Source organism: Pundamilia nyererei, unplaced genomic scaffold (genome assembly GCF_000239375.1).
Source record: "Pundamilia nyererei isolate P.nyererei 1_Seehausen unplaced genomic scaffold, PunNye1.0 scaffold00087, whole genome shotgun sequence".
Taxonomy (NCBI): domain Eukaryota; kingdom Metazoa; phylum Chordata; class Actinopteri; order Cichliformes; family Cichlidae; genus Pundamilia; species Pundamilia nyererei.
In genome coordinates, this window is record NW_005187488.1 from 135,130 (window position 1) to 160,867 (window position 25,738).

Below are 25,738 nucleotides of genomic sequence, written 5' to 3' on the forward strand. Positions count from 1 at the left end.
CCCCCCTGGAAATTACTCCCCTGTTTTGATCGACCTAAATTTAACAGTGACACCTGTGTTGGAAATCTCGATAGGGAAACATTCATATTCCTGAATGGCGAACGGCTGCTGTCGGTCACTAGGTGAAATCGGTTGCATAGAGCTTTGTGGCGCTTTTGATTACTTCAGTCACAAACAGGATGTTTGAATGGAAGATACCAATTTGTCTGCAAACCCTTGCCAACTGCTCTCTGAGTGGCAGTGAAATTATCCGACACAGAGGAGACCGTTTGCCTTTTCAAACGTGTTGGCTTCAGCTGTGAGCTACAACTTTTACTTTGAAGGCGAACATTCTCAGATTCTGGTTTTACTGGACTGTGTTTAGCAGATAGCCAGTGTTTGTAGACAGGTTTCCTTCTTCCATGCAAACTGCAGGCAACGTAATCAAAAGAAGGTTTTTGGTGAGTCTCCCTTTCAACATGTGTCAAAAATTCAAATTATATACCAGTTTTAAATCGTTACAGTGCAGTTATCTGGATTTTATTGACACTTTTATGGAAGTTCTACATACATTCTAAAATAGATTAAAGTTAAAGAAATAACTGTGTTTATGTTGTGTGGGTTGTGGACACGTCTTACTTTAAGTAACACAGAATCTTTTTAGATATTTTATGATGTGATAACAATGCTGCTAAACCATCTAAAATAATACAATCAAAAGAAAAAAATGCTCTTAATCACATTTAGTGACTTTAGATCATCTCAGTAGATATTTGGGATTCAGGTATTTGTTTTAGTTTGATACTGCAAAGCATTTGCACTCCCAGAGTGTATGTTACTGTAGGATTAGTGACATATGATGAATTCAGAGGGTTAAAACAGGTCCACACTATTTTGTACCAGTGACTTTCTGTCATGCAGAAGATTTTCTTTTTGCAAATATATCTGTTACGTTGCAGTTGGTGAATATCAGCCTGTCTGATATTTTAAAATATGATATTCTTGCCCTCCCCTCACACTCCTCCTTAGACAGCTGGGCTTTTTTAACTGTGGGAAATAACAGGTCCGCTGGGAGAGTCGGACCCCTCTGCATGTGTTTACACAGCACTCAGCCCAGTGAACATTGGAGTGTGGAGAGGTTTGGCAGGGTGGACGGGTGAGAGGCTTGGTGATGCTGATGGATTAGCAGGAAGGATGAGGACAGGCCCTAGGGCCCCTGTCTGGGCTTGCCTGAAGTCTCCAGCTCAGAGAGAAAGTGGGAGGAAAAAAGCACAGTTAATACACCCATACTGGCACTAAATCAGTCTCCACCTGCAGACATACACATCAACACACACATCTAAACACTCTCAGAACCTTTTCCACGCTAAAGAGAATCAATCTTCAGTTAAAAGGGTGCCGCCCACCACCGGGCCTGATATTTCCAGCGCGTGCACATTGTCTCTGGGTGACCTTTCAGATCAATGGCTTTCAGAGTTTACAGTGCTCAATTAGCCTGAAGTGCCTGTGGTAATCAATATGGTTAAAATGATCATAATTTACAGCACTGCCAAAGCAGCCCTCAATATTAGTGTGGCGGTGCTATACAGGAAGATGAAAACAGATTCGGCACTGAGCGATTTAAGTGAATCAGATAACAGTCCGAATCATAAGATGGACAAAAGAAAAGCCTGTTTTTGTTACAGGAGCTTGTTTTCTTCCAGGTAATATAAAGAAAAAGAGCAGAGCATTGTGGACAGCTTGTAAACTCCTGACAAAAACGCTGCGATGAGATAAGAATAGCAGACAATCTTAGCTTCACTGCTATGACAACTTGTACAGTATGTTCTGTTTTCCACGAACGGCTGTCTGCATTTATAAATTAATCACACCTCCAGGTGCACAGGACTGCAGCCAATGATTATGCCAATTAATTCCTTAATCACGCAGTCATTTGGTCTATGAATGCAGCTATCTTTAATATAACTACGTATATGCTTTTCAGATCATTTCTGCAAACAGCTGCTCTGCGACCCTTTGGAAAGCACACACAGTTGCATACCAGTGAAACAAGCGATCACAGAAGAATATAGCAATATCTCCAGTTTATCCAATTTAGATCTAAAGCTTCTCCTTTGGCAGAAAACATTTTACTGTATGACAATAAGGCTGGCTTTTGGAGGGGAAAAAGTGAAAGATTAACCTATAAAAAAACATACGCAAAGGCTGGGATGAGTTTGGAACTGAGAAAAATGTCTCTAATTATTGAAAAATGTTCTCACACTGTGAAGCATCTCTGACCTTCTGTCATCCAGTGTCCATCTGACTCTACTGATCAGCTGTTAGTCAGCCAATAAAAATCAACGATTATACCAATTATTGATTTATGTAAATTAGATTTTATTTTTAGTGTCTAACTGAAGCACTTCAGCAGCTGATTACACTCAGTGATCTAATCAGGAGAGGTGCAGGTCAACTTAAGAAGACTGACTGAATTCAGTTTACCTGTTTCTGTTTTACGGTGCTGGTTTCAGTCACTGTTATTATGACCCTAATAACAGCATACAGCAATAAAGTGATAGAGCATCCTCAAAACTGGTGTTGAAGGGGAATTATTGTGCTTGTTTTCATTCTTTACCTTTGTACCTTTAAGCCAACTTTCTTCTCATTGGCTGGTCTTTACAAGCAAAAGGTCTGAACAGCATGTGGGTCAGGACGCTATGCTAGCGATATCTTCTCTATTTAGACTGAAACCTGAACTGAAGTCCAACGCTTTTTCTGCTGTAACATGTCATAGAGTTTGCTGTGAAAATTGTAAAAGACCTCACTTTGTGGCAGTGTTTGATTGAATATTGAACTCATTTTTCCGCACTGTGTTAGCAGATGTGTAGCTGGCCTAAAATATACAAGACAGGAATGAGTCAGCAAGTTCGTGACCTGAAACCATCTCTGAGGCTAAAGCGACTGAGAGATCAGCTCTCGGAAGAAGATTGGGGAGGCCGAGTGCTCTGAGGATAAGTGGACAAAAAGAGTGATTATAGTGTTGAGTCCGTCCCAGATGTTAGATTTGTTGACGTGTTCGTGTCCCTTAGAAACGCAGCTGAAGATCGTGTGAGTCCCATTGTTTGTGAATGAAAGCGTTTGGTTCTGCCTATTCACCAGTACTGATGTGAGCATTTCCAATTTTAGGCTATGTTAGGCAGGTACTTGAGGACTGTGGGAAGAGTGAAAGGACTTCTTTAGCATTTTCATGCAGAGATTTAGGCAGAGTGAGAGATGTTAAGGTTTCTTCTCTCAGTGGGGATTTGAGCCGGTTGACCTGTAAGGATACAGTCGTATCACCACAGGTAATAGCTCGCGCTGGAGGGAGGAGAAATAATCTGTTGCGGGACGTCCAGTGTCCAGTGATGCATCGCCCCCCAGCCCCAGCTTCTCTCATGGTGGAGTGACTCAAGGCCTCGAGGCTCCAGTGCAGTACTACTCATTCGCAAAGTGGAATGAGGGCCAACAGCCGCGCTTCATCGTCCTGCAGTCTATCACTCAATCTCCTGGAATATGAGACAGAAACTGTGCCTGACTAGAATCCTGAATTCCTTAGCGCTTGTATCACTCAGGAAGCGCTCTCGTCTGTGTGATCGTGCTGCCTGCCTGCCATGCCTGCCTGTGTGTCTCTTTGCCAAAGCATTTTTGTGTACACTTCCTACACTGACCAATGCCAGAGCCAAGACAACCAACAATTACATAAAGAAAGCCGCAGCAGTGACAGCAGACTCCATGATGGTTGACTCCAGCACTTTAAACCCTGTGTTTTGGGGTTTGACACACTGTGCTCAGGCATGTTTCTGGGCGCTTTGTGGTTTAGCCTGCTTGGGATTTTGTGTCCACTGTTTTTACTCAGAAAGAAAATTAGCAGCTCCCCACAAAGCCATAGTAAAAAAACAACAAAAACCTGTTATGTTCCTCAAGGTTAAAGCCTTGATTAAAAATCACTGGACCCGAAGCAGAACTGCCTCCTAATTCCGCCTCATTTTCTCTCCCTTTGGCTTCATTCCTTCTTCTAACACGCAGTCCTGACACCTGTCCTCTTCACGGACGCTGTGTTTCCCCAGGCAGTGTGAATGCAATATTAGTCACCTTCTAATTCATTCCCTCCACCTCCTTTCTCTGCAGATTGTAATTAACATGTTCAGAGTTCAAAAATGGGCTTTTATTTATAGCCCCCCTGCCTGCTTTCCCATTTTGGGCGGCATAAAGGAGGGCTAGCTCACAACATGCTCGTTTCCTGGTGCCGGTGATGCCGGGAGCCATTCTGATAAAGTTCATTGTGTCCTGCACAACAAGCATATCAGCAAAAGTCAGAACAAGTTTATATGATATGAGTGTGTCCTTTAGCGTTTTGATTCAAATTCTGAAGCGTATCTTTGCACTCTTTCTCTTCAAAAGGGGTCACGGGCTCTAACTAATTGCTGAAGTGAGACATCAAAATTTCAGTGTAATAGTTACTATGTGATTTCTTCAACAAGCTGGTTATTATGTTTCAAGAAAAAAAATCGTTTTTTTATCGGCGGACCTAATCTGAACCTCGGGGGATGTTTGTGCTGCAGTGCCCCGACTTGGAAAGATGTGACTAATTGTCGGCAAAACAAATCTGTGGTGAAACGAAGCGTTCATGACAGGCAGGATGCCAACTTGATGTTCCTCTCCAGGGGGAAAGACATCAGAAATCCTTTCAGAAAACTGGCTCATGAATTTCTTTTAGAGGCTTTTCCGTAAGAAGAAACCGATTTTGTTCTTTTGTTCATCTGCTGCACTATTTTAATTCTTGTCCTTCTTGTCTCACGCTCTGATTAGCTCAGATTTCGGCGTATGATATTCGGATTGCGTTCTAGGAGTTCTGTGAAACTGGATCTGTTTAACTTTCTCTCAGCTTTACGACTTTATGTGTTTGCTTAATGACAGGTTGTGTTTTTAAGAGGGGATGCGTAAAATCTGAGACACCACAGGTCAACAAAGCACAATTTCTCTGCATAATAATTACTGAGAGTTGTATGCCTGGAATTTATGCGCAGCAGTGTGCAGTGATAGTAAAAAGAAATTATACCCTCTAAGGTTTTTCCTGTCATGATATAATAAAAAAAAATCAATCTGGTCCTTAGTAAGTGTTAAAATTGGGTAAATACAACTTCAGATGAACGACAACATGTGCCATATTACACTGTGTTGTTATTTATTCAGCAAAAACTAAGCTGAAATACAGGCGCATTGTGTGAAAACGATGTACATCCAAGGTGTACCGTCACACAGACGGCCTCAGCTCATACTCCAGAAGACTCTGGTTCACAGAAGAGTTGAAGAGCAAGGTGTCCAGATCCTGTGGCTGCAAAACAAACCCATCACCCCTCCACCACTGTGCTGACAGCTGGTATGAGGTGTTTGTCCTGATATGTTGTGTTTGAGTTTCACCAAACGTGGCGCCGTTCACCTCTACTTTGGGCTCATCTGTCCAAAGCACGTTCCAGACATCTTGTGATTTGTTTAGATGCAACTTTGCAAACTTAAGCCTAAAGCTGCAACTACACTGGATAAGATATGACCATGGAGACCATGGAAAGCTCAACTTAAGCACACAGGTGCTGCCTTTTTTAGTTAGAGAGAAGAGGCTTTCTCTTGGCACTGCCAAAGAAGCCATACTTATTCAGTCTTTTTCTAATTGTACTGTTATGTTAACTGAGGTCTGAGATGTAAGTTTTGGGTTTTTTACAGTCTCTCTGAGCAGTTAACACTCTGACGTCCACTTCTGGGAATACTGACATCTGCCTTGATTGTTTTCCACTTGTGAATAATCTTTTCACTAAAGAATGATGGATGTCAATTTTTTCAGAAATGGTGTTACAACTTTTCCCAGATTGATGGAAAGCAACAATTGGTACATTAAGATCACACCTGAATGCTCCTGACCAGCAAACTGCCAAAAACCTCACCTTTTTATAGAGGTGCTCACACTTGCTGATGATCGATCAATCAGGTAATCAAGTGTGCTTGATTAGCAACACCTGTCTACTGTTCACCCTCTTAATTCCTTTGGAAGCAGTAAGGGTGCACTTAGTTTTTCACACACTACTTCAGCATAATAGTACAGTGCACCGTGTGTGCATTTAAAGGTTTTCTCTGCTTCAATTTGAAGTAAATGTCTTTGGAGTTTGGACCGTTTATTATACAAATCAAGCAATTTGATGTCTTTTTTTTTTAATGAAATATAAGATATGACAGTGCTCATGCTCACTAGCTTCTTCACCCTTGTCAGTGTGACTCAAACGGTGTTTAATTTGTTTCAGCAGGTTAATAAACAGTCAGGAAAGTTCTTGAAAGTCAGTTACGTCAAATCCTTCTATTGTTTTAGGTGTAAGCAGAAAAGTTACATACTGTAAACTGACCTCCAAAAGCTTTTTCCACTGTGTTTCTTCTTCTTCTGCATTTTAATGACTAGGTTAGTATTCCCTTGCATGATCAGATTTTTGCACATGTTGTTAAAAGTACTACTTCTGACAAATGTCCCTAATCAGCTGTTGCTAATGAAGAGACAAAGTGAAAGTGAATGGAGGAAAAATTGCATTGTTTTGCTTCCCAGTGCAGAAAGATTTTGATCACATTGTCTGTTCTCTGTGAGAATTAGTTTTGTGCCGTGTCAACAGCAGATCCTTACTTTTTTCTATTTCAAAGATAGTTATAGTTGCAGAAAGTTGGATGCTTCTGCAATAGTTACATCAACTTAATCCATGTGGACCCTGGCGAGCTGATGTGAGTCAGCACAGTTCCAGCACAAAATACTGAAGGTCTTCCAAAGTGCTTGGCAGGGTCTGCGGGTACACTGATAAAGCAGCTTTCAGTGGGCACTAAATTAAGCACTCTGACACCAAGAGATATAAAGCCTAAGGAATCGTTTGTGGATGTGACTTTTTCTACATTTCTCGCCGAAATTATGCACAAACGCAGTGAAGCATTCCAAATCATCTACTTGTCAAGTTTGTAAGTCTCCTTTCGGCACCGCGGCGTCAGGTGGGAACCAAGAGAAAACAAGAAAACAGTAAAACAAGCAGAAACTGAATGAAAGAAAGGGTGCAGACAGGATCTTCATGCTGCGATTTTACTGCCTCAGTGTCTTTGAAAGATTTCAGGTGGAACCAAAAGCGGTTTGTGAATCAGGGATGTTGACAGGCGTGAGTCAGGCCAACAAGGGTGCTCGACAGAGTCAGGGTGAAGGTATGCAGTGGCTTTGAGAGGCAGTGAAAGAAATGCAGAGGGGTAAGATTTCCTTTCTCACAAAAGAGGAATAGCCTCGTTAGGAGGAGAAGCCCCCGTCCTCCTGGGGAGGTTTATTTTAGGTGTCCCTCGGTGGTCTGCCCTCAGTGCCCTCCCAAATCCTTGACAAAAGACCCTGGACAATCAGATATACTGCCATCCCTGCATCACAGTACTTCTGTGTTCACAAGAAGAAATGCAGGTGCATGGGTGACTCATCATGGCTCACAGAGGGACATGCTGGGAAAAGAGCAACCATTTGTCAAGGGCCCTGTGTTGTGTTTATGTGTACTTTGCCAGTTTTCCATCGTATATTAAGGATCCTTTAAAAGGAAATAGATGTTTACACATCAGTGGAACGGTATGCGTAGGTGCCTCTTGGATTAGCGTATTTAACTGCTGTTGACGGGATGTAGCCTGGGCTGCTTTGTCCACACGGATTTGATCTGATTAATGACTATTAGGGATAGGATGAGTGTCAGGAAGTATTAGAGGTATGCGGAGAACGAGACAGGGAGTGAATAGGTGGCCACGGAGACCAAACAAGAGTGAGATTATCCACACTGGAAGATAGTTTTGGGAGTTTTGGCTCACTGCCATGAGGACTCCTACTTTATATCTGGAAGTATATGAAATGATTTTATAGCAATTATATGACATTGAAAATAACAATTATGTCATAGCTCAGTGATAAAAGTATCTTATAAATGTTTTCCAAATCTCAGAGTTGTTATTTTTCTTAATATGGAAGTTAAAATTTATGTCTGGGTCCTGGATCATACACCAGGATTCCTGGCTCAGTTTGTGGTCTTTAACTTCAGAGACTGAAGGTGACTTTTAATTGTTCTCCTAAAACAGTTATGTGCAAATTGTGAGGCAGTCATCCCAGACCCATTTCATACTCTTCCTCTGGCCACAATAAATTCTTCCCATGTGCATCAACACCCCACCCCCGTTAGAGCAGATTGGTCTCTTTGCTTTTTGCCTTTGCCAACGCTCATTATAAAGTGAATCTGTCAGCCTCCTCTTTGAGCGAATTAGCATCTTAAGCTTCTCCACTTGCTCTCGCTGCCTCTCTTCTCCAGTGGGGAGAAGAGAGGCAGTCGGGGCCCCCCGACCAGTGCCTCTGGTTGGGGGGCCCCGAGGGAGGAGCGGGGAGGAGGGACGGCAGCGAGAATGAAATGCGAGCGTTAGAGAAGAGACGGAGGGGAAAAAGTGGAAAATGCTCCTTACTAGTTAAACCCAGTGACCTCTGTCTCATTAAAGAGAAGCAACATAGACTAAGAGTAGAGGAATCAGCAGTTCCCCTTGTTCCAAAACCCAAAAAATCTGCCATGAGCCTTTTTTAAACTTTGTGTCTGGATGAGTGCAACGAAAATTAAGTTTGTTACAAATTTACATTATTAGCCCAATCCTAGTCAGGTCACCAGGGGGAGGGGCAGGAGCTTATAAGCCTGAAGACAAACAAGCCTGAAGTCATAACAGGACAGACAGATGAACAGATGTCCGCGGCCTTCTGTGATGCATCTGAAGCAGAGAAACACTTGTAAACAAGTGGAGAACAAGCATTCTTTGTCAGGTTTTACTTTTAATCACGTCTACTGCTCTACTATGGAAAATAAGGAAAAAAATAGATATAAGAAAGCCATAATGTTACAGTATGTTTATAAAACTATACGCTCATAAAAGCTTGGAACTCAGCAGCAGCTGCTGACCTTATAAAAGTGCTCAAGGTGTTCTAGTTTTATACCAACCTAAAAGAAACAGTTTGAACATTGTACCTAAAGGCACAACAACTAGCCTATTAGAATATAATTGGAGTATATTACTGTTTTTCAAAGTCTCATTTCCAATAAGCTGATGGCTTATTGGAAATGAGACAAAAATGGGGAAAATCAAACACAGGGTGGGGTTACAAAGGACACAGTTACAAAGGAAAGAAGAGCAAAATAGGAGGCGGTTGCTGTGACAGTCTGTGTGCCAAAGTCTCCTTGGGCAAGAAAGTGAACCCTGTTGTTCTATGATTATAGAACAATGTTAGTTTAAAATATAATTCTATTAAAATAGAAGACAGTACCAGAATGTGAGTGAATCAGGCAGAAAAATGCTATATAAAGACCAGTCCACTTACATTTTTAATAACAGTTTTTTTTTACTCTAAAAGCCATGCAGGGACAAAATATTAAGAGTCCTCAAGCACAGTGCAGAGTGGATGAAGTCAATTACAGTTTGAGTGCCTGTCGTTGAGGGATGCTCCAAAAAGAAGTAAAGTGAATATAATTGCAACGTGTCAGACAAAAAGATTTTAATTGTTTGCACCATATTTGGAAAAAATCAGCTTCAGGAATTCTGATATATTTGGTTTACAAAAAACAATATTTTCTGTTTTCAATAGAATTCCAAGGTGGAGGTATGCAGTCTCTGCATTTTAGACAGAAATGTGGGGAAAATAATGTTTTGTCCGGCCAAGACTCAAACTTGGGATTTAACATTGCATTTGCATGCTGTATCCACACTATGAGTTGCAAACTTTCACTTTTAAGAGCAGAAATTCAGGAGAAGTTTTGCAATCAGTGAGAACAACCTGAGTGTAAGCAGCATGGATTAACTGGTGCGAGCAGAAATACGTGTAAAAGCAGAGTAGTGTGAATCTGCGCATTGCCGTGTCTGAATGTGAAAAACACAAAAATATTTATGTCGATTTATAGATTTATACACAACATCCTGTACTGTCAGGTGGTCTTCTTCTTCTTCTCTTGCTGTGACCAATTTTTGCACATCTTTGCATGTTACTGTTCCCTGTCAGTAAGTGCCACGCTGACCTTGTCCATAAAGACACCTCTGCATCTCTAATGGAGGTTAAAAACTCCACAGTGAACCTTTAAACTATAACCATTTTTTTTAAAATGCATCTTTGCAGACATCTGTTCACACCACACTGAGGCTTTTCCATCTAAATGAGAAGTAGTTGTTTAACTATATAAAATACAAACTGCACAGTTAGCTCCTGTTGAATTAAGGCAGTGATTCAAATCAGCAAAGCGCTTCATTATGTCACTCTGAGAGAAGAAGGATGGAATAAGGGAAAGTAGATTTCTTATAGTGACGCAGCAGATTGTATCTCCAATCCATCTGTCTCTGGCTCAGATAATCAAGTCGGTGTTTACAGTAACTCGGTGCCATTTCTCACCTGTCACCGGCGTCTCGTTTCAGACCGAAGGAACCGGGATGATTAGCTGTGACTGTGGCCCACTGGTCTGTGTGAAGGCTGCTGACTCATTCCTCGTGTGCATGTGTTTCAGGCAGATGGAGAAATGAGAAAAGTCAACTGACACTGTTACTTATTACATTAATGGCTTGAACAGTCCCCACGTCTGTAATTTGACTGTTGGCTTATTGAAAGTAAAAATACTTTGGTGGTATGTGATTATCGTAGCCCTGAAAACTGACAGTTTTTATTACACAGCAACAGATTTTACCTTTTAGTTGACTGTGAGAGGGTTTAATGGTTTAGGTTCTCTAGCATATCAATCAAAGCTTATTTCTGGTGGGTTATCATACATCTATCTACCAGTGTTGTTTAGGCAAGGCAAGTTTATTTATATAGCACAATTCAACAACAAGGTGATTCAAAGTGCTTTACAGAGACATTAAAAAATAAAAAGCACAATTTAAAATTGATTTTAAAAAAAGTAGATAAAATCAGTAGTTAAATGTAAGTTTTGAAATTTAAGCTTAAAAGTGTGGATTTGGTGCTTTATTCAAATGCAGCTGAGAACAGGTGAGTCTTCAACCTGGATTTAAATAAACTGAGTGTTTCAGCTGATCTGATCCTTTCTGAGAGTTTGTTCCAGATATATGGAGCATGAAAGCTGAATGCAGCTTCTCCGTGTCTGGTTCTGACTCTGGGAACTGATAAAAAAACCGGATCCAGATGACCTGAGAGATCTGGAAGGTTCATACTGGGTCAGGAGGTCACTGATGTATTTTGGTCCTAAACCATTCAGAGCTTTATAGGCCAGCATCGGAACTTTAAAGTCTATCCTCTGACGGACAGGCAGCCAGTGTAAAGACCTCAGAGCTGGACTGATGTGGTCCACTTTTTTGGTCTTAGTGAGGACTCGAGCAGCAGAGTTCTGAATGAGCTGTAGTTGTCTGACTGATTTTTTAGGTAGACCTGTAAAGATGCTGTTATAGTAATCAAGCCTACTAAAGATGAATGCATGGACTAGTTTTTCCAGGGCCTGTTGAGACATCAGATCTTTTATCCTTGATATAGTCTTAAGGTGATAGTAAGCTGACTTTGTTATTGTCTTAATGTGTTTTTCTAAGTTTAGGTCTGCATCCATCACTACACCCAAATTTCTCGCCTGGTTTGTGGTTTTTAGGTGTATAGACTGTCTCTGGTGACCTGTAATCGTTTTTCTTTGGCACCAAAGACTATTACTTCATAACCAGTTGTTAATTTCCTCAATGCATTTACCAAGAGCCTGTACAGGGCCTCGGTCTCCTGGTGACATTGTGATATATATTTGTGTGTCATCTGCATAGCTATGATAGTTTATTTTGTTGTTGTTTATAATCTGTGCCAGTGGGAGCATGTAAATGTTAAACAGAAGGGGTCCCAAGATGGAACCTTGGGGAACTCCACATGTGATACTTGTCTGCTCAGATGTGAATTGATACAAAGTATTTCCTGTTTTCTAAGTATGTTCTGAACCAGTTTAGTACATTTCCTGAAAGACCTGCCCAGTTCTCCAGTCGTTTGAGTAATATGTTGTGGTCAACTGTATCAAATGCTGCACTGAGATCCAGTAAAACTAAGACTGACATTTTTCCACTGTCTGTATTCAGACATATGTCATTAAACACTTTGGTCAGAGCAGTTTCAGTGCTGTGGTTCTGTCTAAAACCTGACTGGAAGGCATCGTAGCAATTATTCTGTTTTAAGAAGTAATTGAGCTGTTGAGAGCTGTTTATTAATCACACTTCCCTGTTCTGTCTCCTTAGGGGTGCCATACTCATACGTGCAGGAGCAGGCGAGAGATGAGGATACAGATGTTGACGTGAAGCTTTACAGTCACCGGTGGAGGAGATGGCTCCCCCCAAAGCCTCGTAACATGGACAGTAACAGAGCCAGTCAGGAGCAGGACCAGGAGCGTGAACAGGAGGAGCCTGAAGGCTTCCCAGGCCTGGTTTCAGCAGAGGAAGCAGACAACAGCTCCCAGATAGAGGTAAGCAACGATCCAAGGACCACATCTTATTTTTATCACAGCTTCTTTTTCTTTTTTTGCTTTAGAAGGCTAGGACAATAAGTCAAAAGCCAAGCATCAAGCTTTAAAAGTAAAGCTTGTTTTACTGCATATGCACAGATTAGGCAATAAAAGAAAACAGCAGGTAAGTGAACCATACTTTCAATTGCTTTAGGTTAGAAGCAACGTCTGGCATGCTTCACTGGTGTTTAACGGCCAGTAAATGCCTGAAGATGCCATTGTTTCAGTCTTGGAGATGCCCAGTAAATGCACTGGTATGTCATTGTTATCTAGGCACTTCCTCACCTTGTAGTGTTACTGCTACCGTCCTTACAAAGGCTTTCCTGCAGATGTTGGCATTCTTGGCAGGTTATCTAAGAGTCTTAATTATGGGGGAAATTAAATGGGGGAAGTGAGCGTGTATTTTTGTTGTGGAAGATGCAAAAAACAAGTGTGCTGGAAAGTTTCAGTATTAATTTCCTCTCACGACAAGAAGGTCCTGGGTCAAATCCAGTCAGTGGGTTCAGGTTAGATTAATTGTCAATTCTAAATTGGTTGGAGGTGTGAATGTAAGCTTGAGCAGCTGCCTGTCTTTCTGTGTTAGCCCCGTCATAGATTGGTTACTTGCCCAGGCTGTATCCCACCTGTGTCCCATGGCAGCTGTCATACGCTCCCCTGCAACCCAGATATAGAAAACGAGATGAAAATAGATAGATGGAAACATAAGAAACATCCAGTTTTCTGTTACATCTCAATATGGAATTTGATTTCATAACCAGGTGCTTCTCTCATAACGACATAACTTAACCGTAATGGTTAAATCAAGGGTGTCAAACAAAACACTTGGGGCCAGAATCAGCCTGGCAAATGTGAAGGAGATTTTGAACTTTTAACTGTGTTCTCATGGGTTTTACAGCTTTTCTAATTATTAAAGACCCCCCACTGACATCCATAACACACCAAAGTACAAGAAGATTTTCTGCCAATTAATGAAAACTTTGTATTCGAAATTTATACATGTAATTACAAGACAGTCTGAGCAGTGAACTACCACAAAGCTTTTCTGTAACTTTACATATTATTTATCATTTATCAATCTTCCTCTGACCCAAACCGGTCACGGCAGATGGCTGCCCCTCCCTAAACCTAGTTCTGCTGGAGGTTTCCTTCCCACCATTGCCAAACCATTTGCCCAAACATCAAAGTGGGCTGTAAGTTTATATTAAATAATATGTTAATGAAAGATGTTAAAAGTTCTCCTGCAGTTCAGTTTCTGCATTTTCACTCACCAGCCTTAATTCATCCTACTAGTATGAAATGAATGAATCAATAAAGTCCTCTGTTGAGCCAGACCCAAAAATACTCTTAGGTCACTTCCCTGGAGCAATTATAAATCTCCTTACAAGAGTGGATGTTTAGTAATGAAAAAAGAAGACGAGGAGGGGCCTTTAAGGATTAATATTTTATATCAAATTAAGCCCAGCCCTCAGGTGTTCATTTACCTTCTATGTGGGACTGGATCCTTTTAAATTTGACCTCAAAAAGACCAGAACAGGAAATTAACCCAGCCCCCTACAATGTGAATGGTCTGGAGGACCTGCTGGAGATTAATAGCTGCTCTCAATCTGTGTTTGTATCTATGTAAATGAGAGGCATCGCCCGCATACCTTGTTGTGGCGCCTTGGATGGCACGCAGCATGGGGGCGTTCAGCTGGGTTGTAGACAGCTCGTTAAGTTTTCCCGTGGCCTCTAATCATCTCAGGTTCACAGCCCTGTCTCTCTCAGTGACAAGGGCTGAGAAGCTTTGATCGTCAGCTGTAATCATTCACGCTCAAATTCGTGTGTAAGCACACACACACCACTTTAAATTTCACACAACTGTAAACACGGTCGGACTACAGCACGCACCCGTTTGTCATAGCCGCGCACATTTATGCTTACATAAGTGCTCGCCGCCACTCAGACATGTCCCGTCTCGTTGTTTTTTGTCTCTCTGAGCCTCATTTGTTGTTGCAGAATGGAAAAAAACAGTCGACAACACAAACACCCCGTCAGTCCTCCCTGCCATTACTCAGCACACGCACTCCCTCACCTGCCACCAGCAGAGCCTTCATATTCAGAGGGCAGAAACAGTAAACACTGAGCTCAAGGCTTCCACGCGGCAGTGAGCTGAATGGGTTTAAAGACCGTCCGCTCAAACAGCTTTAGCTGTGTCCTGGTGGAGAAATCTACTCTTTGACACTTTAGCAAAGGTATATATCACCACTCAGTGATGGTAAACACATCCCAGGAGTTATTTTGTACCCTAATTTATTTTGTTGCGCGAGTCTTCAAGCTGCTTTCATCTCTTCAAATAGTGATTTACAACCAAAATTACCTGTCAAAACAAATGTGAATCTAAGCTTGCGCTGAAAAAGGTCGTATAGCTGCATTACACTCCAGTCTGTTGAAATTACTGCCTGTCATGCCATCAATTTCTCGCTGTGTTATTGTTGTTCGTTGATGTGCAATAGTGGGTCTTAACCCTAGAACACTATCGCTATAAATAGTAACACGATCACTAATGCCGGGTGATTTTTACCCGATATAATATAACCAATGAAAAGTAATCAAATATATCAAAATATGACAACACATGACAAATTAGAGTGGTCTTCTTTTACTTTCAACTGTGCCATGTCTAACAAAATGAAAAATAAAACTCCTAAAACAAAATAATGACTCTGGAAAGCTGGTCTTTGGTCCACCCATTCCTGGGACATTTGAGACTTCCCTGGTGATGGCACAGGCTCCTCCACACGCAAACAGCTGCAGGAGAGAGAAATCATGTAAATGTATTTTCTCGGGTGTAAATCACCCAGCGATAGTGTTCTAGGGTTAAGAGATGCCGTTATGCAGTGATTTTGTCAAAGTGAGTAACAAAGACTTGTGGTAATTACTGACGCTTTGCATCAGTTTGTTTAATGACAGCAAGTTTGATGCTCTTTCAAACTAAAAGACAAAAAAAAACCCCCAGCTATCTTTGTGAAAACCTGTTGGGGTTTCAGACCATATGAGCAATGAAATGTAAAAGAATTTCACACCCTATCAGGTCCTGTTTGGTTTTAAGGTTAAAGTAAGAGGTGGAGCAAGCAGCGGTCGTTCTAAGGCGGGGTTGTCGAGCTCATTTTACACCATGGGCCACATAGAGCCCACTTTGGTCTTCAGTGGACCAGTGAAACTCCTCTTTCTGTCAGTACAAAGAGCATTAAATACATATTTAATCCCTGAAATATCTAAATATAAGAAGAAGTTCAGTTTCAGCCATATGTCTCGGTTTTTCTACATGATAAAGACACGCTGCTGCTGTAACTCTTTGGGCTTAAATTGTAATAAATAAATGTAAAAATTACAGAAAAGGTTCTGGTAGCTTATTGCCCACACTGTCTTGTAATTATAAGGCACAAAGTTTTTGTTAATTTTAGTTATTATTAATTTTTTTTAATCCGAACTCTATACCCACCTTCACATTTTCCAAAGCTGTCCAGTGGGCCAGTTTGGAGTTTTTGCCGGGCTGCTTGTGTTTGACATCCCTGCTTTAAACAAGAACGAATCTGAGATCGGCATGCAGCACCTAGGCAGCTCACTCTCTGGGCAGTATTTACCGAGTTTATAGCATTTACAGTTTGGGGTGCAAAGAGGAGGCTTTTGTTATTTTCTCTGCTGAAATTATGCTTCAAATATTTTTGAGCACAATTATTTTTATTGCTTCTATTTATGTGGATATAGTACGTTGTGTTGTGTTTGGTAAATATGCTAAAACAGAAAAAAGTTAAATGCTTAACCAGCTCTGAATTTATGAATACGATTTCTTTTTTCTTATTTGGTGCATTTGAGAGAGGACAGAGCTAGAGTACAGAGAAAACCCAAATCAGTAAATACTACTTGTTGTCCAATTCCACTTTTTTGCTTGTTGTACAATGCAAATAATTAAAAATGTAGAGTTTGTGCTAAAAAGAAGTCATTTTTGTGTAACCATTTAAAGTCAGTTTGTCAGTTTGAAAAAGAAAAACACAACTATACAACCGTACAGAGACTCACAAGGCCCCAAACTTTACGTTTTTATGCGTGTTTTATCCAAGGATGGACTGAATGCTTCCCAGTTGAACTCATCCGCATCAGTGCAGGTGAAAAAATCTGTTGATCTTTTTCTTTCTCCTTCCTTTTGAGGTCATTCTGTGCTTGTTTAACACACAAGTTAGCCAATAGCAGCTTTCATGTCACCTCTACATGAAGGTTTTAACCACAGCGGCTTAGACAGCAGACTGTCTGACGCCTGAACGACTGTTACTCACTGCAGCAGCTCTCCGGATCATTAACCCAGATTAAACAGCTTCTCTGGTGAAGGTGTCCTCAGGTCACTGTACGATGGAATAAGAAAGGCAGAATCAAACTGTAGGAACGAGTCAGGGTGTCTGAATATAAGCCAAGTCTCATCAGCAGCTGAGCACACTGAGGTCTCTGCACACCCCGACATGCTCGCAGCTTGTGGTGGTTCTGTTGTATTTTTCATGTTTGTTATCTAATGGCTACCTTTCAACATGTTATGCAATTGTGGCTGCAGGCACTTCATGTACAACATAGAGTTTTATTTTTTTCTGTTTTGAAGAACATGAAGGAAACTATAAAAATATCTCTGAATTTTTATCCCATAAATCACAACCTAATGGTAACTAATGCCATAATTTTTTAATGCACAGTACTTCTTTAATTTCCTGTTGTTAGAGATCATCTAAACTCCTCCAAAAGTAACAGTATCAATAGATCGTGAGGGAACAGCTGCTATGTATATACATCTTTGTATTGGGCTGAAGAGATATCAAATAAATTTGAACTAAGGCAGTGGCTGTGTTTTCATGTAATACTGCTTTCTACCACAAGGTCATACACAGAGTTCATGTAACCGTTATTTAACCAGGTAAAGGAAAACATTTTCAGCGGTGCAAGACGAAGGAAATCGGTTCAGGACTAAAAATGTTTTTGTCATGGAGGAAGAGCTCTGCCTTTAATCAGTGTAGGAAAGGTAAACAGCATAGGCAAGGGCAGGTAAAAGGTAAAACAAGTCAATACACAAGAAAATCCAACATTAATACAACAGAATAAAACAGGAAACAGGAAGAAAAGACAAGTTTATGCCGTGAAAACTTTACATCAGAGTTGAACAAAGACAAGGTGGCAGTGGGGATAGCAAGGCTGGAGGCATTTATACCCAAGAGGACACGTGTGGCACAAAATAGGTGAGAAACAGAGCAAAGGATGGAAGTGCAACTAAATGAAATACACAACAAACAGATTTTTTTTAAGCAGGAGGCAACAAAAACCAAGGTTCACATCTCGACAAAAAGCACCAAGAAGGTTTAAAGAACAGCAGCACACAGTTAAGTACACATACACTAGTAAAACACTGCCCCCTGTGGTGAAAGTGTTAAAATTATAGACCCTTTAGTGAATATCCACCATTTTCCATGGTGTCCATGTAACACGGACAATGCTGAGTATTCTTTGACATACATAACTACAGTAACAGTCACACAGGAAAAATGCACTTGTGAAATATAAGGCGGTCAGGCTCTCACTTGCTACAAAGGCTCAGTGTTTAATTCCTTCTCATAATTAAAGTTAATATTTTCAAAGTGAAAAAGATAAACTGAGAAGGGAAGACGACCTGTCCAAGTGTGAGGCTTTATTTCTTCTCTGAGTAACTAATTAAAACATGGATGCTTTTGTGCTTTTACCTTCGGGTGAAGATGCACTTGTTCTAAATATTGAGAGGGAAGCCTCTCTACCATCTCTACAAAAATCTACACTTGTGTCTGATCTGACTCTCGTATCCCTGGAGCCCATGAAAACAAAATCAACTAGCAGACAACAGACCTGAGCATGTAGGTGCAGCAATCCATCAGTAATCTGATGATCTCTATAAACTGATATCTACATAAATCTGGAAGGAAGAAACAACCGTCTCAGTGTGGAAGCTTTCTGTTTGTAGTCTGACTAATATTAACATGTTTTTTGGGGGATTTTGTCGTCTTTTTGGATATCAAAAGGGTAACATAATGGCTGAAATGCAATCTCAAAACCATCAGCATTAAGCTTTTTATTAATTTGCTATTCTTTTTCTAAATTATATCTACATTCAAAATTTTTCAATCTGTTCCTTGGGTGTCCACTGGCTACATAAGAACCCCAGTTAACCACAGAGGCTAATGGCATGTTCATGCTGCCAGTAAAGGGGTGACTGGTTACAGTTAATTTTCAATGGAAAGTCATATAAAGCAAAAAAAACACCCGCAAACATTCCTTTCTTTTCCAGGTTTCTCCCGCATTTTAAGACATCTCCGGGCACCCTCCCGTTTTGCTACTTCTCCTGGGATATTCACAAAATTTACGTGACCCTTTCGACCAATTATAATGCACGGATTAGCACATTTTGTGTGTCATCTTATGTTACCCAAGTTGCCAGATCGCCTATCAAAAAAATCCATGTACATAACACACAACATGATTCAAGGCCAGCTCAATGCTAAATGATTTAGCTGGCTTCTTAGCTGTCATTGGCTATTTTAGCTTAGTTCCAGATGTGTATGGATGCTTAAGAGAGTAAAAGTGGCCGCAGCAATTCTATAAAAATATTGTATTTCTATAAGAAAACTGTGTATAAAAAGTAAATGATATTGTGAATGGTATTAATAGATTTGATGTCTAATTGATTTATCGAGTGTTTGATTTTAAAGCAGAGTTCAGTGTGATGATGATAAAAAAAAAAAAAAAGTCCTGTGGTGCGTGCTTTGATGGATTTATGACATTTACCTGAGAGCAGACATTCAAACAGCTGATGTGAGAGTCCTTTACAATACTTTCTGAAAGCTGCATGACGTGCATATGTGTCTAAGAGCAGGCAGCTGTGTGTGGCCATCTTTAGTGCAGCTTTTATGAGTCTCTGCAGAACTGTTTCCATATGTGTCAGAGCGCCCTGGGTGAGGACACTTTCAACGGTGTATTGGTAGAAAGACAACAGAAGGTTTTTGAGAGAGATTCATTTTCCTCAGGGATTTCAGGAAATACAATCTTTGTAGTGTTTTTTGGTTTTTTTTGAGACAATGTGTGTGTGTTCTGAAACTACAGACTCTCCCCACCTCCTCTCCGTTTATGCTCGGTGGCAGGTGGGCATGATTTCTCCCAATTATGAACAGTGATTAGGGAAAAATAACTGTTATACAGTGTCTTCAAAATAGCTTCACACATCAGCGGTCTGATAAACACCCCCACCCACCCCGTGTAAACAAAAAAAAATTTTGTCAGTTACATGATGCTCAACACTTGTTTTTCGAGGCGCGAGCGAAGTACAGCGAGTCAAAGTTAAGAGAAGAATCCAGTGAAATATGCACAAGCCCGTGAATAATATTAACACATTAACTTTAGAAACACTTCCACAGCAGCATGAAGCTGGTCACACTTTGTCAGCAAGAGCATATCTTAAAAAAAGAAATACAGAAGTTTGGTAAACACTGTTCTTCAAGTGCAGACTTCCTTTAAATGAGATGCTAGCACTCTGTTAACGTTGAGAAAGGGCAGACATTGATTTGTGACAGAAACATGCAGAAGAAGAGCGCAGCCCATTTCCTTTTTTAAATGCATAACGCCGCATTCCTGCTTCATTACCCTGCAACACAGCGTTTGCAGTCATTGTTCACCGAGACAGGAGATAAAAAGCATTGCACCTTTTCACTACCTCTACTTCCACTCCAACAAAAACTCAGTCCTAGAAATCACCTCGAGGTCCTGTTCGCATACCAAGCAGAAGGAATATGTAGCCCTGACCTAAAGTGAAGCCATTTTTATTTCTACAACGTAATATTACAAATCTGCGTCATTGGGGCTTTACACTCTGCACAGCATTAAACACCCTCTGTCCTTAGAGTTTGAAGTGAGATTGAAAACACCCTTCAGTGAGAGAAATGAAAGTAACCTCCTCAGGGAGCATAAGTGAGGATTAGACAGCAGCACAATGGATGGATGGCGTGTTTACTGAAAAGGAACAGATTCACAGAATAGACAATCAAGGAGACAAAATTACAACAAGTAAACATAAGACGACATACATTTGAAAAAGCTCTACTTTGCTTTATTTTACTCGGGGTTTCCTGCTGTCAGAGGCAACATTTCAAATCTTATCTTTATGAGGAATGAGGAATAAAACCGTCAGCGGCAGAGGGCATGCAGCAGCCGCTCAGATGATAAATTGTGCAGACTGCTCCTTTTTCAAATCCCTTATCATGTTGCGACAACACAAGAGAGACATAAAACTCCTTGTGGTCTCTCTGAGATGAAAATATACACTTATGTTCACATCTGGATGTTCAGATCTACACTGAGCTGATATTTAACCAGAGTCAAGCATGTCAGATTGCCAGCAAAAATATATCCGTTTTTCGGGGGTTTATCCATCCCACTTCTATTTGTGTGTTTGTGTAGCTTCCTTTGATATGTAGTAATAGAGGTGTGGTTTATGGTGGAGACATGTTATTGGATGTCTGAGACCCCCCAAGTGCTCAGGAGGCACTTGGGGGGGTTACATGCTTCACTACATTCACTATTTATTTGTGTTTCTTAAGGGAGTCATTCGGTTTGCTAATTTTCATTACTTTGCTCGCCTGAGCTGCAGTTTCAGAACCTGCCCTAATTTGTTTGTTTTGTGTTTCGGTTTGTCGAGTCGGTTAAAAGATTCCCGGGGGATAACGTGTTTGGAAAGAGATGTTTACCGCCTTTACACTGCTCACCGTTTAGACTGTGTAATGCCATACCATCTCAGGCAGCTGCTGCAGCTCACGGATGCTCTTCCGATGAACCCACGCTTGTTTAAATTCAGTTTTGAGTTTCTACCTTGCAGCAGTACGGGTGTAGACGTTTCTCAGTGGGTCAGGCAGCTCGTTGGTTTGTAGTCACTTCTTCAGATGAACAAAGAGAGCCGGTAGTGTGTGTAGTCCACTCTGTGTATTTCTGAGTCCATGGAAATCGCTTTAAAGAGCAGCCCCATCAGACAGTTTGCAAATTAAATTCTACTGTAAACCCACAGATGAGAGTACACATTGAATTATACATTAGATGCCTGGATTCACTTCAGTCTGCTCACTGAATGTATTCTCCATTTGTTTCACTGCTCTCTGAAACATGATCACTTGTCCTGAGTTGTATTTAGTCTTTATCAGTCAATGTGGTTCTGTGCAGCCTGAGTTAAGGCTATAGTTTGGGCCCAGTCCAATGATAATCATTGGATTAAATACTGCCACTGTCCTCTGAGATATCAGGTAACCACGTGAATTTAAAGGGATGGCTTTGATTGTCCACTAGCTGCTTTTCCTACCTTCGGATTTCCACATATGAAGGAGCTGTGGTCAAACTACTAGTGCAGGTATGTGAGATCTGCCAGTAGGATGAGTAGAGGATTGTCAACTGACCCATCTGCTGATCTGTATTGTGGATGAACTTGATCTGAACTAACGTTATGCTCAGTAATTATAATGCGCATTTGTTCTTTCCAGCCTGTCAAATGTGTAATTGATCGATTATTTGATCGTTAGTTGTAGATCAGTCTGCGAACCCGTTGGCTGTGGCCTGTCTCTAGGGATGATGGTTAACAACTTCCTGCTTCTTGCAGTGGTGATTCTTTACATTCTGACCATAGATTCAGATAAACTGAAGGTGAATCATTCTCAGACAAAATCTGATATCAGCCAAATCCTTTCCTTTTCCAAATGAGCTGTTTGTGTGCAGGTGTGTCATGATTAAGGAATATTATTTGGATAACTAATAGAACCCAGAAATTGGCTGGTAGCAGTACAAGATCTAGTCCATTGATTAGAAATTCTGCATGTCACTGTGTAGAAATCTGTTTTCAAAATGGAATAGAAATAGAAAATAAAAATATTATTACAAAATGAATACAAAAATTATAGAAATTAATGATAATGACGCTGCTATTCTCTTGATTATTATTGGATCCAGTTTTGCTATCCTTTGGTTTATTTTGGGTCATGCCTGAGCATTCTGGGAAATGGCCCGGTCCAACATTTTGCATTCATCATAAACCTTTAGTTCAGTTTCCATTCTGCTGTTACAGCAGGTCTGAAATACTCTGGCACAGCCATGATGATGTTTCCCTACCAACACCAGCAAGCTGCTGAAACTAGAAGAAGTGTGGCAAAAAGTAATGGATGGCAACCATTATCTACTGAAGAAGAGCCGCACACATGAGCGATGGCGTCCTTTAAATGCTTTTTCAAACACGCTTCAGCGTGATGTAACTGTGCACGATAGTGTTGTCTTGGGAAAAAGAAAGCTGGCAGATGTGCATCTTAATCCCAACATATTGAATCATTTATTCAAAGCTCGAGTCCTGCTGCAGCAGAGACATGATCACAGTTGAGGGGATTACAGTTTTTAGTGTACTCTCCTCTTATCCTCTGAAAAACCCCATCGAATCACAGCCGCAGCTATCTACTTTTGAATAACTATTTAAAAAACGTATTTTATTTCAGTAATGGACCCAGAATAATCTCAACGTGCTAAATTACTTTATTTGGTTCTACTTTATATTATAGAGTCATTCAGTATTGAAACTATGTTGGCCCAGATATTCAGGTCTCGGTATAATGCAATATTGATGTAATGGGCAGCCTGAGTAAATGCCTCAGACAGAGATGGGAGTGAATCGAGGATGGGTTTTGTACTCTGAATCTTTACAGCAGTTTGTTTTTGTACACGAGATCCACAAAGTGATCCATTATCAACAGCAATTACTGTATTTCTCCATCTCCATCTATTTGTAGTCTATCACTTTATGAAGAAGAGATGAAATACTGGATCTAAGAGACATTTTTTCAGCTTTCACATTCACCTTCTCCTGCTTGAGCTTTTCAGAGCAGCTGATCCACATCTGTAACTCTGTGGGTGTCAGTTTGAACTTATCCCCACTGTGTATGAATATACAACTGACATTTGACTTTACACTAATAATACACACATAACCACTGAACCTTCTATTCCACCACATCCCAAAGGTTCTCTATGGGATTGACATCTGGTGACTGTGGAGACCGTTTGAGTACACTGAACTTATTTTCATTTTCAAGAAACCAGTTAAGATCATTTGAACATTATCTTCAAAGTAGTCATCAGAGGATGGGTACACTGTGGTCTTAAAAGAATGAACATGGTTAGCAACAATACTCAGGTAGGCTGTGGTGTTTCCATAGCTAAGGGACCTAGCTGTGGTGCTAAGAGGCTGACAGAGTGCCAAGAACTCGCCTACCATGCCACCACCCGCCGGTTCTTAGCTAACATGAGTGGCACCCGGTGTGGTCTTCTGCTGCTGTAGCCCATCTGCTTCAAGGTTTGTTACATTCAGATATTCTCTTCTGCTTTCCTTTGCAAGCTGGTAATTATCCTCTTAAATGGTTTTGTGGGAAAATCCCAGCAAATCAACAGTTTGGAAAATACTCAGATGAGCCCATCTGACACCAACAACCATTCCATAAATGGGCTGTATTTGTATAGCGCTTTACTAGTCCCTAAGGACCCCAAAGTGCTTTACACATCCAATCATCCACTCATTCACCCATTCACACACACATTCACACACTGGTGATGGCAAGCTACATAGTAGCCACAGCCACCCTGGGGCGCACTGACAGAGGCGAGGCTGCCGGACACTGGCGCCACCGGGCCCTCTGACCACCACCAGTAGGCAATGGGTGAAGTGTCTTGCCCAAGCACACAACGACCGAGACTGTGCAAGCCAGGGCTCGAACCAGCAAGGCGAACTCCCAACTCTTGAGCCACGATCGCCCCATGTTCAAAGTTACTGAAATCCTCTTTTTTCCCCCATTCTGATGCTCTGTTTGAACTTAAGCAGGTCATCTTAACCATGTCTACATGCATAAATGCAGTGAGCTGCTGTTATGTGATTGGCTGATTGGGTAATTCTATTGATGAACACTTTACCAGGTACCTATAGTGAATGATCATGTTAAACATGGGAAAAGTTTAATCAGACCCCTGAGAGCCAAAAGCTTATAGCTCAGACTGCTCTATCACCCAGTTTCTATGTGTATTTGTCTCTCTATGATATCAAGGAGACGAGGTATTCCTCATACTATTACTATTAAAAAAAGAAATCTCAAATATGATGCACTAGGTGTTCATGAGTTCAACTGTGCAATAAGCTGAACTACAGAGGTCAGCTCAGGGACGCCGCAGTTTAAGCTGAAAACAGAGATGGGTATCTCTTCCATGTAGCTTCTAATAATATATTAAAAATATTCTGCTCCACATTTTTGGATTTATACTGTCACCAGTGATTTTTCAACTGTTTTTCTTTCTGGTGAGTGGAACGTCTAACAACCTCTGTGGGTTTTGATTTATGAAAGACGTCAGCTGTCTTTATGTCCTGGTGTGCATTTCAAAATGCAATCGTGCATATGAAAATGACTGCAGTTACTTTACCTTAAAGGGATTTCTCTAGGTTTAGACTTGTCAAAATGTCACCATGACTTAATGCCACACAGGCAGCTTTCATGATGATGTTTTTTATTTTGTTATATATGTGAATGATAGTGTAACATTTGTATGAATGTGGCTGTTTGTATAGTGGGGTAGACCAAAGGGCAAAGTGTTTAGGATGGATTTAAAGCGTTTTTTTCCTTTTAAATCAAGCATAGCGTGAGATCCGGTGGGCGATGAAGTCACGCTCAGCATCAATCCCAGCAGGTCTGCCAATCGTAGTGCCAGCCCTCATCATCTAATGACAATACACACATTTCTGTTCAAGTCGAGTCAAGAAAAAGCCGCATTTTAGCCCTATTTTTAAACATGTAAGTGCATATGCATACACAAATGAGACCATGAAACGAAGCCTCATTTCTATATCACTTACAGGCTTCAAATGGAGTAGCTTGTCATGTCAGAATGTTGAATGAGATGCTAATTCTTGCTCAGAGTTTGAATTTAACTTTTGGTGCTATCTTTACTTTGACTTGGCTCACTGACAACCTTTACTCTGGAGATGAATTCTGCATGACGAGGACAGGAAGAGGAAGACAATAAAGAACGGTTGGATAGTTGTTATGCTGAGACATATCCAGACACTATATGGTTGATTACAGTCACTTAATCCTGGCTGTCAGCATGTG

The 25,738-nt window shown here is 40.9% G+C and overlaps 1 protein-coding gene across 1 annotated transcript in view; it reads left to right on the plus strand.

Annotated features, from left to right (window-relative positions):
- The window catches only part of plxdc2b (plexin domain containing 2b), a 121,089-nt gene that overhangs the window by 34,857 nt on the left and 60,494 nt on the right, over nt 1–25,738 (plus strand). Inside the window, exon 2 of the mRNA XM_005738793.2 lies at nt 12,268–12,491. Coding sequence (XP_005738850.1) covers nt 12,268–12,491 — 224 coding nt within the window. The remainder of the gene's footprint in view (nt 1–12,267; nt 12,492–25,738) is intronic.